The sequence below is a fragment of the Balaenoptera musculus genome, chromosome 4 (genome assembly GCF_009873245.2).
Source record: "Balaenoptera musculus isolate JJ_BM4_2016_0621 chromosome 4, mBalMus1.pri.v3, whole genome shotgun sequence".
NCBI lineage: Eukaryota > Metazoa > Chordata > Mammalia > Artiodactyla > Balaenopteridae > Balaenoptera > Balaenoptera musculus.
The window spans coordinates 77,058,111-77,072,856 of NC_045788.1; the positions used below are offsets into that span (position 1 = coordinate 77,058,111).

Consider the following 14,746-nt stretch of genomic DNA (forward strand, 5'->3'; position numbering starts at 1 on the left):
ACTGCTTGAACTGGAGACATCTTACAAAGTTAAACACATGGAAAGCAATAAAATAATTATCATTGCTTCCAGCAAAAAAGAAATAACTGGCTTAACAAGGAATTTCAAAACACTTGAACAGAAGATGATTGGCACTATTTTCTAATGAAAGAGGAATAGAAATGGCCGTATCAGACCTGATGATTGCTAAGACTCTCAGGACCCTGGTTTGAAGGAAAAGAAAGGAAAGGAAAGGATAAACTACATCTACAAACATTACAACGTTGTAATGTTTGGCTATCATTATGTTCCTGTAAATTCACTGCAAACTCTACTGGATCACGATATATTATATATTTTATACATTGGTGGTCCAAGTTTGTTGATATTTTATTTAGGATGTGAGCACATCTATGTTTATATATTGGCCTATAATTGTCTTTTCTTGTACTGTTATTGTCTGTTTCTGGTGTTAAGATTATATCAGCCTCATAAAATGAGTTTAGTAGCTTTCCCTCTTGGCTTCTGTTAGGCTGTGAGTGGCAAAAACCTCAAAATAACAAAATAAAAATGGTTCAATCTACACCAATTAGAGACAATCAATAATGTGCATCAATGGAGGTAAAATATAACCTGGATGAGTCAACAGCAGGGAAGACTTGATAATATAGCTGATCAATTTAGACTTCAGTCAGTTGAAACTTGTGATAATTTAGACAAGAGTATAATTAGTGGACAGAGGGATATAACCTCTGGAACCCCAAAAGCTCTGTCTGGAAAAGGTTATGACATGTTTATAATTGAGAATCCACCCTCTGAGGTAGAAGCTAAAAAATACTTGCACACTGTGGATGATATTCGCTATCTATAGGAGACCTTCTCAAAATATATCCTATATATTGGGAAACAGTGAAATTGTAGTATTTCATCAGAAACCCATCAACCTAAGAAGCATTTGGTAAAAAGATGAAGTTGAATTTTTGGTCATGTTATAAAAAGTGGTTCAAGACACTCAAAGGTGATAATAGAAAGGCAAATGCAAAGAGAAATGTAGTGGGTCTCATCCAGGCTTCTTGGGAGAGTTAAAGAGGATGCCCGGTCCAGGGTCTGTTCCTACAGAGGATCCGGGTCCTCAGCAGCCTACTATATTCTAGGACACAACCATCATAGAATGGCTATTATTTCAGCATATCATGTGTCTTTTCCTTAAGTGCATATTTATTGGGTAATGTGCTTCTGGTTGTTAATCAAGCTTCTAGATGCAGTGATACTCATGGAAGGGGGTCCTGATCATGGTCACAAGCATCCTCCTATTTGTTACAGGTCTCCCATAGCAGGAGAATAAATTGTCCTTTTGACTTATACATCAATCCTGAGCTATCTGGATGACAGGGAACTATCTCTGTGTGAATTGTCCATGCCCTGCCTTGAGTGATGTTTTGCTCTGGTTGGGGAAAGTTTTAGCCAAGGAAACTATTATTAGCCAAGGAGTCAGGTTTGTAAAGAATAAACTTGTTTCAATATAATAAGTATGGGGCTCAGGTTCTGAAGATTCTCTTCTGTACACTAAACACTCATGGATTTCACAGGGAGCCCTGGCAATGCAGTTAGTGAGTTGAGGGAAGTGGACTCATGATTCTGGAAGTCCAGTGGTGAAGTCCAAGGCCCTCCCAAAGCCCAGCACAGTTTCTGCCTGTGGTGGAGGCATCTGGTATCCTGATGGACAACACGTACCTCCCTTGAGAATCCACTCCACAGGATTTTCTCCTCATTGATGAAGAGCCTTTCTCCTTTCTTGGCATAGACATTGTAATATCCAACTTCCTTAAACACTATGGAGCCATCCTCTGGGGAGAGGTGCCAATTGATGATGGAATAGTTCCCTGCCAGGTCTCCACATTCATCGAAAGTTACCTGCTCCCCCATATTGTTGGTAAAGTTTAGGTGCCGTAGGTGCTTCAGGACCTGAAGAACAGAGATGAATATTCTGAATATAAGCCACAGGCTGCCATGTATGGTTATGTAGGTTGAGCGCTACACAGGACAGTAAACTATCTTGTTCAAACAAAGTGGAAGGAACATGACTTGAAGAAGAGAGGTCTTTTTGCAATTCACACTAAGGTACTTATATGTGTTAATGGCAGCCCTGGTAACCCATGAACTTTATTTGATACTCAACTTTATTTGATACTCAAATTGTAACTGGGGTAGGAAACACTTTCTTGAAGTCAGGAAAGGAAAAGGAATACATCTCACCATGGCGACTGGTCAAATCAAGACTTTTGCAGGTGCACCATCACCTGGCGGTGTCCAGGAGGGGGTCAGGGTTTGTAAGCCAGAGCCATCCCTGGTGTCTTCTGAGATGGGCTTTGGAAAGAGTAAGTACTCTTACGCTCTGCACCATCTTTCCCTATGCTACTGCTTCTGTAGAAGTGTCTTGTTGCCAAAGATCACAGAGGGAGGGTGGAAGGAAGAAAGAAACAAGGCTGTGAGTGGAGTCTTGGCCATCATTTTTGTAATAATCATGGCCAGTCCTTTACTTTCTACAGGGTTTTATGGGTCACAAAGCCCCTGTACAAAAAAAGTAATGATAATAATTACTAAACCTTACTAGTCATTTTATTACCTTTGAGGCACAATGCCAAATACTTTATATTCCTTATCTAATCTTCACAACGAATAGTACTATTACCCCCACTTTATTGATGGAGAAACCGAGGCACAGAAAATAGAAGTATCTAGTCCAGGGTCACACAACCAGCAAGTGGTGCCAAGCCTGCGTCTGTAGTGGCTCTGCTCCACTGCAGCGTCATTAGGCTCCTGCCTCTGCTTCCTGTGTGCCCCTGACTTTGGTCAAGAGGGAGCAGTGGGCACTTTGCAGCTTATCTTTCACGTGGGACCCGCCCAGGGCCAGGGGGTCATTGAGGCACCAAGAGAGAGTGAAACACACACAGTCCAGACTGTGAGAGTAGGGGTGCTCACTTCCACTGTACCTCACGACTCACGGGGCTTTCTCACTCTCTGGCTCTGAGTGCGTTTCCTCACCTGCAGGATGAGAGGGCTGGGCCAGAGAGGCTGCAGGAATCTCCAGGTTCTAGTATGAACTTCTCTCTGTTCTATGGTTTGGCGTACCCCATGAGTACATTTAGAGGTCCCGCTCCCTTTTAGCATAGCTTTTTTTTTTTTTTTTTTTGGCCGCGCTTCGCTGGATCTTACTTCCCCAACCACGGATTGAACCTGTGCCCCCTGCAGTGGAAGTGCAGAGTCCTAACCACTGGACCTCCAGGGAATTCCCTAGCATAACTCTTAAGGTACCTAAAAAAAACAGCATCTGATCTGAAACTGGGAAAACTTTGGGCCCAGCACCTATTATCCACATGTGTGACAAAGGGAGGCACCTTTCATGTTCCACTCTGCTCCAGAGATGACACAGCTTTTAAACAATTTATATCCGTATTGACTTTATTTTAAAGTAAGCATTTATTGTAAGGAAAATCAGATGAAGAAAAGGAGCCACCTGAATTTGCTCATAAACAGCCCTGGGATGAGTTTGGGGATAGAGTCTGTGGCCGGCCACATGTGTGCACGGGCACAGCACCCTGGGCGCCTGTGTGATTACTGCTGGGTGTGGTTACTCCTTTAGTGCTCTCACTGCTGCCCTGGCAGACGCTGGCTGCCCTGATTTTTGTCCCAGGCCTGTGGGGGGAAGGAAACCCCTTACTCCCTGCTGCCTGGCTCTTCTGTTCTGCAACCAGAGCTGCTGAGTCATCCTCAAAAAAGATGGAGAATGAATCCTACCAAGGATTCATGCCACCCATGTTCTCCCAAGCCTTCCTCAGGGGTCATCAATCTTACTTTTTTCCCTTCATTTTTACTGAGCCCTTAAAACATTCCTCAGAGAGGTGGTGCCACTGACATACTCCTTTCGTATACCTCCAACTCTCCTCCCTTTGTCCCCTTGCTCTTGGACTGATCTCCTCCTATGCAGTGGGGCACATCCTTTTGTCTCTACCCTAACACACCCCTGTCCTGATACATTTCCTTCTCTTAGAGGAACACACGTTCCTTCTGCTCTATAAGGCTGACCCCTCTTGTAGTACTCAGAACCTCATTCTTCCCACCTACTCTGCAACTTTTCTGACATGAACAATCCACCCTTCTCCATTCCATAACCATGCCCCTCCTACTTCCTACTGGGGACCTACCATGGTTCAGATGAAATATGCTTCAACCTTCTCTAGGTAGCTTCCTAAGCCTTCTATACTTTGGTCCCATGTAACTACCACTACTTGTTAATGCAAATGTTTTATCCTCATCATATCCTTTCCACATGTCATGCTAACCCTGCCTTTGCCCTGATGTGTATAAAAGATGAGAAGAGTGGAGAGGTAGGGGACTACCTCTTATTTACACTTCCTATGTGCCAGACATTGTACTAATGCTTTGCACACACTATTTCATCTAATCCTCATAACAAATCTATGGATAGAAACTATTAATATCTTCATTTTATAGATGAGGAAACTGAGGCATGGAGAGATCAAGAAACTTGCCAAAGTCATAAGCTAGAAAGTTCTCCAGCTGTGATTCAAACATGTGCTTTTTGCTACATCCTCCTGCCTCCAATATAAATTGTTGAGAGTGTTGATGGCAGGTATTTGTTAGTAATAGTTCCTCATTAAATATATTTTTAAAAAGCATCATTCTTGTTTGAAGAATACTTTAAAAAGCATATGCAGCAGTAAAGCTAGAGTAGTTAGCATAAATTTTCTTCCTTCTATCCAGGTTTCAATTCCTAGGTTCTTATTCTCCAGGCAACAAGCTCCCTCTCTCCTTTTCTCAGTCTACAGCTTCTCTGCAGTGAAACTCTCCAGACAACAGTGGGTGAATTGGAAGGGGAACTGGAATAAGATCATTTCATAATTAAATGGTCATCTTCCACATTAGATTGGACAGAAAAGTGACTCAAAGATCATCACTGGCTATAATTCTTCTGCATTGCTATTGGCACAGGCTAGCGATTTCTACCATAACCTACCTTGAAAGAAAAGGGAACCAATCAAAATCATTTAAAAGTTTTCTATTAAAAAACTCATTGTAGGGCTTCCCTGGTGGCGCAGTGGTTGAGAATCCGCCTGCCAATGCGGGGGACACGGGTTCGAGCCCTGGTCTGGGAGGATCCCACATGCCACGGAGCAACTGGGCCCGTGAGCCACAACTACTGAGCCTGCGCGTCTGGAGCCTGTGCTCCGCAACAAGAGAGGCCGCGACAGTGAGAGGCCCGCGCACCGCGATGAAGAGTGGCCCCCGCTCACCGCAACTAGAGAAAGCCCTCGCACAGAAACGAAGACCCAACACAGCCAAAAATAAATAAAAATAAATAAATTAATTAATTTAAAAAAAACTCATTGTAAATACAAGGTTAGATTTGTATACTGTTAGAATCAATCAACAAACAAATATTTATAGGTTATCCACTGTGTGTTCTGAACTGGGCTGCAGTAGTATAGGATGTAATAGTAATAAAGTTCTCATGGAGTTTACCTATGGATTAGGGTGATAAGATATAAGACATTGGATGATAGAGCCAACAGTGCGAGATAAAATACAGTTAATGCCTAACTTATGGGGTATCAACTCTAAGTACAGAGAAACTCAGGGGAGATAGACATTAAAAAGGGCTGAAATGGTCAACACAGGCTTGAGGCATGGTAGGAATTTGTAGTGGCAAAGAACAAGGGGAAGAAAGGTGTTAAAGACAGTGGGCACAACATGGGAAAATAAGTATCAATATTATGGAGGCAGCGAAGAGACCAACTTCTCAAAATTTATGTAAGTGCTAGAGAACAAGGGAAAATAAAGTTGAGAGGCAAAGAGCAGTCAAGGCAAAGAGGCTAGATTTCATATCAAAAGGCATAGGATCAGGTAATAGCTAGTGTTGATAAGAATGTAGAGAAATTGGAATCTTACATACACTGCTGGTGGAGATGTAAAATGGTGCAGTCACTTTTGAAAATAGTCTGGCACTTTCTCAAAAAGTTAAACATAGAGTTTCCACTCAACCCAGCAATTCCACTCTTATGTATATACCCAAGAAAAATGAAAACATAAGTCTATACAACAACTGTACATGAATGTTCATAGCAGCATCATTCATAATATCCAAAAAGTGGAAACAACTTAAATGCCCATCAATTGGATGAATGGATAAACAAAATGTGTCATACAATGGGACACTATTCAGCCATAAAAAGAAATGAAGTACCGATACATTCTACAACACGGATGAGCCTTGAAAACATGCTAAATGACAGAAGCCAGTCAAAAAAGACCAATACTTTATGATTCCATTTATATGAAATGTCCAGAAATGTCCAAATATATAGATACAGAAAGATTTGTAGTTATTTAAGAATTGGGTCATACCAGTCAGAATGGCCATCATCAAAAAATGTACAAACAATAAGTGCTGGAGAGGGTGTGGAGAAAAGGGAACCCTCCTACACTGTTGGTGGGAATGTAAATCAATACAGCCACTACGGAGAACAGTATGGAGGTTCCTTAAAAAACTAAAAATAGAACTACCATATGACCCAGCAATCCCACTATTGGGCATATACCCAGAAAAAACCATAATTCAAAAAGACACATGCACCCCAATGTTCATTGCAGCACTATTTACAATAGCCAGGATATGGAAGCAACCTAAATGCCCATCGACAGATGAATGGATAAAGAAGATGTGGTACATATATACAATGGAATATTACTCAGTCATAAAAAGGAATGAAATTGGGTCATTTGTAGAGACATGGATGGACCTAGAGACTGTCATACAGAGTGAAGTAAGTCAGAAAGAGAAAAACAAACATCGTACATTAACACATTATATGTGAAATCTAGGCAAATGGTATAGATGATCTTATTTGCAAAGCAGAAATAGAGACACAGATGTAGAGAACAAACATATGGATACCAAGGGGGAAAGGGGGGATGGGATGAACTGGGAGATTGGGATTGACATATATACACTACTATGTATAAAATAGGTAACTAATGAGAACCTACTGTATAGCACAGGGAACTCTACTTGGTGCTCTGTGGTGACCTAAATGGGAAGGAAATCCAAAAAAGAGGGGATGTATGTATACGTATAGCTGATTCACTTTGCTGTATAGTAGAAACTAACACAACATTGTAAAGCAACTATACTCCAGCAAAAATTAATAAAAAAACCAGATGAATGGATAAAGAAGATATAGTATACACACACAATGGACTACTACGCAGCCATAAAAAAGAGCAAAATTTTGCCATTTGCAGCAACGTGGATGGACTTGGAGGGCATTATGCTAAGTGAAATATGTCAGACAGAGAAAGACAAACACTGTATGATATCACTTATATGTGGAATCTAAAATATATAACAAACTAGTGAATATAGCAAAAAGAAACAGAGTCACAGATATAGAGAACTAGTGGTTACCAGTGAGGAGAAGGAAGGGAGGAGTGGCACTATAGGGGTAGGGGAGTTAGAGGTACAAACTATTAGCTATAAAATAAGCTACAAAGACATATTGTACAGCACAGGGAATATAGTCAATATTTTATAATAACTATAAATGGAAATATAACCTTTAAAAATTGTGAATCACTGTATTGTACACATGTAACTTAAATAATATTGTATAGCAACTATGCTTCAATTAAAAAAATAAAATAAATTAAAAAAAAGAATTGGGGGAATGAGGTGGTAGGGAGTGACAGCTTTGATATGGTGAAATGTTCTAAAATTGATTGTGGTTATGGCTGCACAACTCTGTGAATATACTAAAAACCATTGAATCGTACACTTTAGTGGGTGAACTGTATATAGTATATGAATTATATCTCAGTAAAGCTGTTGCAAAAAAGAAAGTATAGAAAGGGATTTAAAATATACAAATATGACTTCATTGGTGGAGCTGACGTTCAGCTGCAGGTAGAGACCTTGATACCAAGGTGACCTCTAGGATACTTGGTGCTGAGAGTTTACTAATGAGACCTGGTAACTCTAGCCACAAATGGGACAGGAGATAAAGACAGGCAGAAGGTAAGAGTTAGTAGTGCAAACATCTTATCCAGAAAAGAAAGCACCCTGGAATCTTTGTTGCTAGAAAATTTATACCTACAGTTTATTAGACCGAGCTCCTCTAAAGCAGATGCTTTCTTATTCCTTTCTGTATTCCTAATGATTTGTAGAGAACCTGAATTTTAATGGCTACTCAAACTATGTGTGTTAAAGGTTTTGGTTAATAGAGTAAACATTAAATCAACACTGTTAGGTTTGTCAAATGGTGCCCAGAATGAGGTTTTCACCAGTCTGAGGATAGATGAGAAAAACAAGGTCAACGTGAGATCCGTATTAGTTAAAGAGTAAATAGGCAGAAGGACCATAAAAATTAAGGCTTTTATATAATTAGTTGCAATTTAAACCTATATATTAAAAAGCAGAATACTTACAATTATACTATGGGATTAAGGGCCAACACAATTTCTCCTTTTGAGGTATAAATGTAACCTAAGTTCTTGGTTTCTGATTTAAAAAGAGAAATCAAACTTCTAGATTCAAACAAACAAGCAGGCAAACAAGCAAACAGGGAAATACTAGAATTTGTTTTAAAATGTGCTAGAAGATTTTACTTAAGTGTGATAGGATAGATATATCCTATCACACTTAAGTAAATTACAGTTTTCATAGGATAAAATAACTTTCTCTTCACGAAGGACAAAGAGGTATCTTGGGTTTTTCTGAGGAAATATTTCCTTTGTGGTCTTTTTAGAAAGCTCGAGCTAAATATTATATTTTGCATGTCATGTTTTCAGTTATAGGCATAATTTAATTCTCAGTAACCATTCAAAACATGGAATAAAGTGATTATAAAACCTCCACCACTTTCCTGAGGGAAAAGAGAGTTGGAATCACCATAGTGTAATAATGTTGGAGTAAGAGCTGGGAGTTGCCTGAGGAGAAGGGTAAGTCCCAAACACAACTGTTCCATATAAGAATGTGACAGGAGGATGTCGGATGAAGGATGAAGGGAGCAACCAACACCTAAAATGTAGGACTGGAAGTTTCTTAATATAGAGAGAACCAGAATTATTCAATTAGCTATGACAAAGTAATTCAGACTAATTGCATGAGGGATGAGGCTTCCTTTTTTTTTTTTTTTTTTTATAAAAAAGGCCAAAATACTATTAAAAAATAGTTTATTATGTATAGGCAGTATCCTAAGCACGGTATGCATACTAACTAATGTCATCCTCATAAAAACCTCATGAGTTTCAGATAGAGATATCTATTCTTCAGGAGAGGAAAGTGAGGCACAAGCACATTAAGTGACTACTCAAGGCCATAAAGCTGTTATGTTAGGTAGCAACTGGGATTTAAATCCAGTTAGTCTGGCTCTAGAGTCCAAACTCTCAACCATTACACTCTATACTTAGATTATACAGCCCATCTACTAGGTTGTCTATCTCTAGTTACAACAGGTGGACCAGCGTAAAATTTAGGTTGAGAGGATGGACATAGTTTAAAAATGGGATGGTAGAGACACATATAATGCTTGTGGCAACCCAAGAGGCAGTAATAGGAAAAGTGGTCCAAACTAAATGGCATTCAGATCCCCGTGCAAGCCCCCTTCCCTGGGGGCTTTCCATTGTTTTCCATTTTTAATCAGTTTTATTGAGGTACAGTTTACATAGGATAAAATGCACCCATTTTAAGAGTGTAGTTCTGAGTCTTGGTAAATGTATTTGCCTGTGTAACCACCACTCCTGTCACCCCAAAAGGATCCCTAATGTCCCTTTCAAGTCAATCCTCACCCCATTTGCAGCCCTAGGCCACTGCTTGTTTTCTTTCTACCATTAGAGATAGAGTATCATATACATTGCACAATACTGTTTGTACTTTTTTTCAGTCCAGATTTTTTCACTCAGCATGATGTTTTTGTGATTTACCTGTGTTGTTGTGTGTAATTGCCTTTGCATTTGACATGTCCTTCAAGGAATAGATCCTTTTCACACATCTTATTCATCCTTAAAGGCCTAGTCAGATGATATCTTTTACATTCTTCCTTATTTCAAATCCTAACCTGCATAGTACCGTAGTGTTTCATCCTCACAGCAGGTATGCAAGTAAGATCACACGAGTGTTGCATTTTTCTAGTCAAAATTTGCACCTTGTCCATTAATAATCAGTTATCTGTTTACTAAGTCATGTCTTTAAGTCATCTCTTTAGGCATCTTTAATATTTCTTTTGGCATGCTGACTTGCATGTTTTGTACTCGAGCACCTAATTTTCTGCATCATGCCTTGCATAACAGGGAAGGTGGAGATGGGAAAAATTTCACCCTTAAAAGCAATGATAGGGAATCTTTAAATTGATAACCACTGAACCACAAAAAAGCAACCACAAAAAGCTAAAAAATAATTTAGATATTTCCCCCAGAGAAAACACTCTTCTTTTAGAATTTTATTTATTTTTATTTTTTTTATTTTTGGCTGCACTGTGCGGCTTGTGGGATCTTAGTTCCCCGACCAGGGATTGAACCTGTGCCCTCAGCAGTGAAAGTGCAGAGTCCTAACCACTGGACCGCCAAGGAATTCCCTTTTTTTTTTTTTTTTTGCGAATTTTAAAAGAAGGAACTAATAATTCCATTAAAAAAGAAAATACACAATTTTGTCGATACTGGAGATTATAATTCTGTATAATATACTTCTAAATTACTTTATTTGGGGAGAACTATGAAGAGAAAGAAAAAATAAGTGAAGGGGAAGAGAAAGGGAAAAAGCTAAAAGAAAGACTTAAACATAGAATATAACATACAGACAGAGACCGACAGGCTCAAAAAGAAAACCAAACACTGAGAAAGACATACTAAAAGAGGGACAGATGCACGTAACACGCGTCACTTAGATGGTCATGTATTATCTATTATGTGGTAATATTTCCATCTTGTGGCCTTTTAGGGTATTCCTCTAAAGGGTTTTAAAGTCAAATTATTGCTCATTATAAGCATAAATGGGAATCACCTCTTGGTATGTACTCTAAAGTTCAATTGAATTAAGCCAAAGACTAGAAACTAGAATTTCCAGAGCTTACATACGGCATCACTTTTTAGCACAGAGGGAAAATGGGATGGAATGCACGAAGCACCCCATTCACATAGATAATGAGGGACAGTTCACAGAGGTAAGGAGCCTATTGCTTCTTGGCCACTTCCTGTGCTAAGTGTAGGGAAGTCCAGGACCAATTGCTTTCTCTAACCTCAGTCATATTTTCTTATCTCCCCTCCATCTCCTCTGGCTCTCACCTCAATTCATCCCCTTCCCCCAAACTTCCTGGACAGATCAATTCCATTTGACTTCTGCTATCACCATGGTTCTTTCATCATGCATGCCTTTTTTTTTTGGTGGGGGCCGCGCTGCACAGCTTGCAGGATCGTATTTCCCCAACCAGGAATTGAACCTGGGCCCCGGCAGTGAAAGCACCAAGTCCTAACCAAGTCCTAACCAGTGGACCACCAGGGAATTCCCATGCATGCCTATTTTTTGACTAGTGAGTGGTTGGTGTAAGGTGGGGGAAAGTAGGAAGCATGCCTTGTGCACAGTTGTCCTGAGATAAGGAAGCAGGTGGTTCCTTACCTACTTATTTACATGATGTTCCATTCAAATTTGATTATTAGGCATGTGACCCAGGCTCATCTAATCAGAGTCTAGAATACCCTGGCCAGAGTCATTGATTCAAGGCTGGGTTATTGGGTAGAATAATTCTCTGCAAAGGACTCTATGTCGTGTTGTCAGGTCGAATCAACTAGATTGCTACTCATTCATTCATTCATTCATTCATTCACTTATTCTACGCATATTCAGGTGTCAGGTGTTCTGGACACAGTGCTGGACAATACAGACATAGTTCCTGCTCGTATGAAGCTCAGAGTATTGCAGAGGAATCAGAGGGAAGAGAGAGCTGAGGAACTGTGTGAGGAGGGTTTGGGGTCTCTGTGGAGGTCAGGAGGGAATTGGGTGTTGTGTGCTCTTAAGTTACCTGTTGGTGTTACTTTAAAGGCATATGACTTGATTGATAAATTTTAGGGGGAGAAAAGATCAGCAAAAATAAAGATTATGATTGACCTTATTTAATCAGAAGTTTAGTTGATAAGAATCTATTCTGGTTAACTGAAGAGCTGGGTAAGATTAACCTGTGTACACATAAATGGCAAAAGCGAGGAAGCAAGCATGGTCAGCAAGTGTGTGTGTGGGAGTATGATCTGAAAAGACTTCCAGGAGAAAGTGAATTTTGAAAAAGAGTTAAAAGTTCGTGGTGGACAATGATAGAGGAGACAAAACTTGATAGCTCTTCAGGTAAAAGTACTGTGCCAAAAACTAGTAAGTGCTTGTGGGGAGGTGCCAGGCAGATTGGCTTATAAGAGAACTGAAAGAAGGTGGGGCTGGAATTCCAGGCTGAGATACTTGGATTAGATTGTATAGATTGTATGAGTGATAGGTTTCCATGGAGGTGTTAGTAATGAGAGTGAAGAATTGTTGGTCCATCTCCTGATGGCCAAGAGCTTAAATTCCAGAATGCCCACCCAACCGCCTGGGTTCCTGAGGCTTAAAGGAGACTTATCGCAAGCACACAGGACACGTTGGGCAATGCCCGCATGTTGCTCCTCCCCAGAGCTCTGAACCTGTTTTCCTATCTGTCTCCTCTCCTGGATGAATTGTGCCAGACCGTGTGTGAGCCAGGAGGACACGAATTTACCTGTCCGAGGATCAGCTGAGGTGTCTGTGTAGTGGCTACTTTTTATTTGGGCCACTTTGCTACTCTTTCCTCCTCCTTTTGGTAAGAGCATTCTGATTTTCCTTTGGGGATCCAACCCCCCTCTTACTCTCAGTCTAAGTAGTTTGGGAGAACTCCACTCCTAGCTTCAGGGATGGACTTGTGATCTCAGGCTGTCTAATCAACGTGGTTTCTGGGACTTTTCCAAGAAATCCTGGGAAGTAAGGAGAGCCTAGCAGTACGGATTTTATGAGCCTGAAGCTGCTGCAGAGGCTGAAAACTGCTAAGCCCAAGGAAAAGGAACAAAGAGATGAAGATGAGAGCATCTAGTTGTACCTGGGGTATTTCTGAGATTTTTCAATATTGTGAGCTAATAATGTTCCTTCTTTTCTTTAAGCCAGTTTGGTTTGAATTTTCTATTGCATGCAGCTGAAAGTCCCACCCTTGACTATAGCCTAATTCTTGGCTTTTTTTCTCATATGTCCATGCTTTGACTTTGGCCATCTGGATTTTACTTCCTTGTCTGGGAGAGGAGTCCCTGAAGAGCAGAACTGTCAGACTACCTACTGGAAGCCTCTTTTCCCTTCAATCCCACCCTGGGATTTTTCTTTAGGCTTTTTTCCCCCCATAGGCTTTTCAAGAGGGAGAGGAAGAAGGAGAGGGAGACATGGAAGGGAAGAGAGAAAGACACTAGTATTTACTAAAAGACTGTCCCTTTATTCCTCTTTCTTAAAACTCCACTCCATAGCATCATGGTTCCTGAAGTCTTTCTGGTCTTTGACCTTCATTAGAGCTCCCTTTCTTTGCCAGGCAGTGTGTGGGGTGCAATGCGAGGAAGGAAACTTTCAGTCCCTCATAAAGATTAGAAACTTTAGCCAACAATGATGCCTGACTGAGACGTCCCACGCACGAGAAGGGCTAAGAACTTGTAGGTCCTTTTGGCTCATTCTACCAGCCTAGACAGTCACTCCTCATCCCATGAGAATCTCTAAAGTGACTGACATAGGATGTACGTTCGTTTTTTCTTGGCATCTTTTCCCAAGGGTTTGTGGTGGTTGGGTTCTGTATGCAAAGCTGGTTTCATGATCATGTTTTACTCAGTTGATTGATTAATTTGAGGCATAGTGAAATCCTACTTAAAATAATCACCACCTGTTTAGAGTTTGACAATTTACAAATTGCTTTTACATATATCATCTTATTTCCTCTTCAAAAGAAACTTGGTTGGGAAGTAGGCTGGGTATTAGGGTCAGTGTCTTTCCTGAGATGATGCATCCAGTAAGTGGGGGGGCCATAGCTGAAGCTGGAGGCTGAGTCATTCAACCCATATTCAGGGATTCACACCCTCCCCTCATGCCCCACCCCCCATCATGCACTCTCTGATAGCTCAGTCTGGGACTAAGGAAAATACAAAAGGAGCGTAAAACACGGTCTTATTGAAAAATCAAGGTACATATGCAAGACATGAGCAGCTCCATGGGATATAAGTTGGGCCAGACTTTTATCTTCAGAAGCTCTATGAAATAAAAAAGATTATGATGTCTCTCCTGCGTATAATTGAAAAATACAAGTCTAAACTAAAGTGTAGGGATTCCACTTAAGTTTTGATTATTTTTTATGACAGCTACTTCAGTGCTTCTTTTTGAAATATCCAATATCCTTTTAAGAAGAGTTTTTTCTGTGTCCTTGATTTGCTTGTGTCCTAAGCTTAGTTGACTTATGGCGGGGGGGGGGGGTCCGGCACATTATATTTTGAGTAATATAATGGCAAAAGTGGTGGCTAAACATAGTGACACTAGTTTTATGGTTTTATGTCCCTTGGTATATGGAATATAATAGGTACTCAAGAAATACTTGTTACGTACAAGGGAACAATATATTTAATTTAAGCACTATAAAAACACTCCACTCAGTACTAAATCTGTCCCAGGATATTTGAAAAC

At 40.3% G+C, this 14,746-nt stretch overlaps 1 protein-coding gene across 3 annotated transcripts in view; it reads right to left on the reverse strand.

Moving 5' to 3' along the window:
- Window positions 1-14,746, reverse strand: part of CASR (calcium sensing receptor) — a 79,398-nt gene that overhangs the window by 7,280 nt on the left and 57,372 nt on the right. For all 3 annotated transcript variants that reach the window (XM_036851732.1, XM_036851730.1, XM_036851731.1), the window contains exon 5: window positions 1,714-1,944. In XM_036851732.1, coding sequence (XP_036707627.1) covers window positions 1,714-1,944 — 231 coding nt within the window. The remainder of the gene's footprint in view (window positions 1-1,713; window positions 1,945-14,746) is intronic.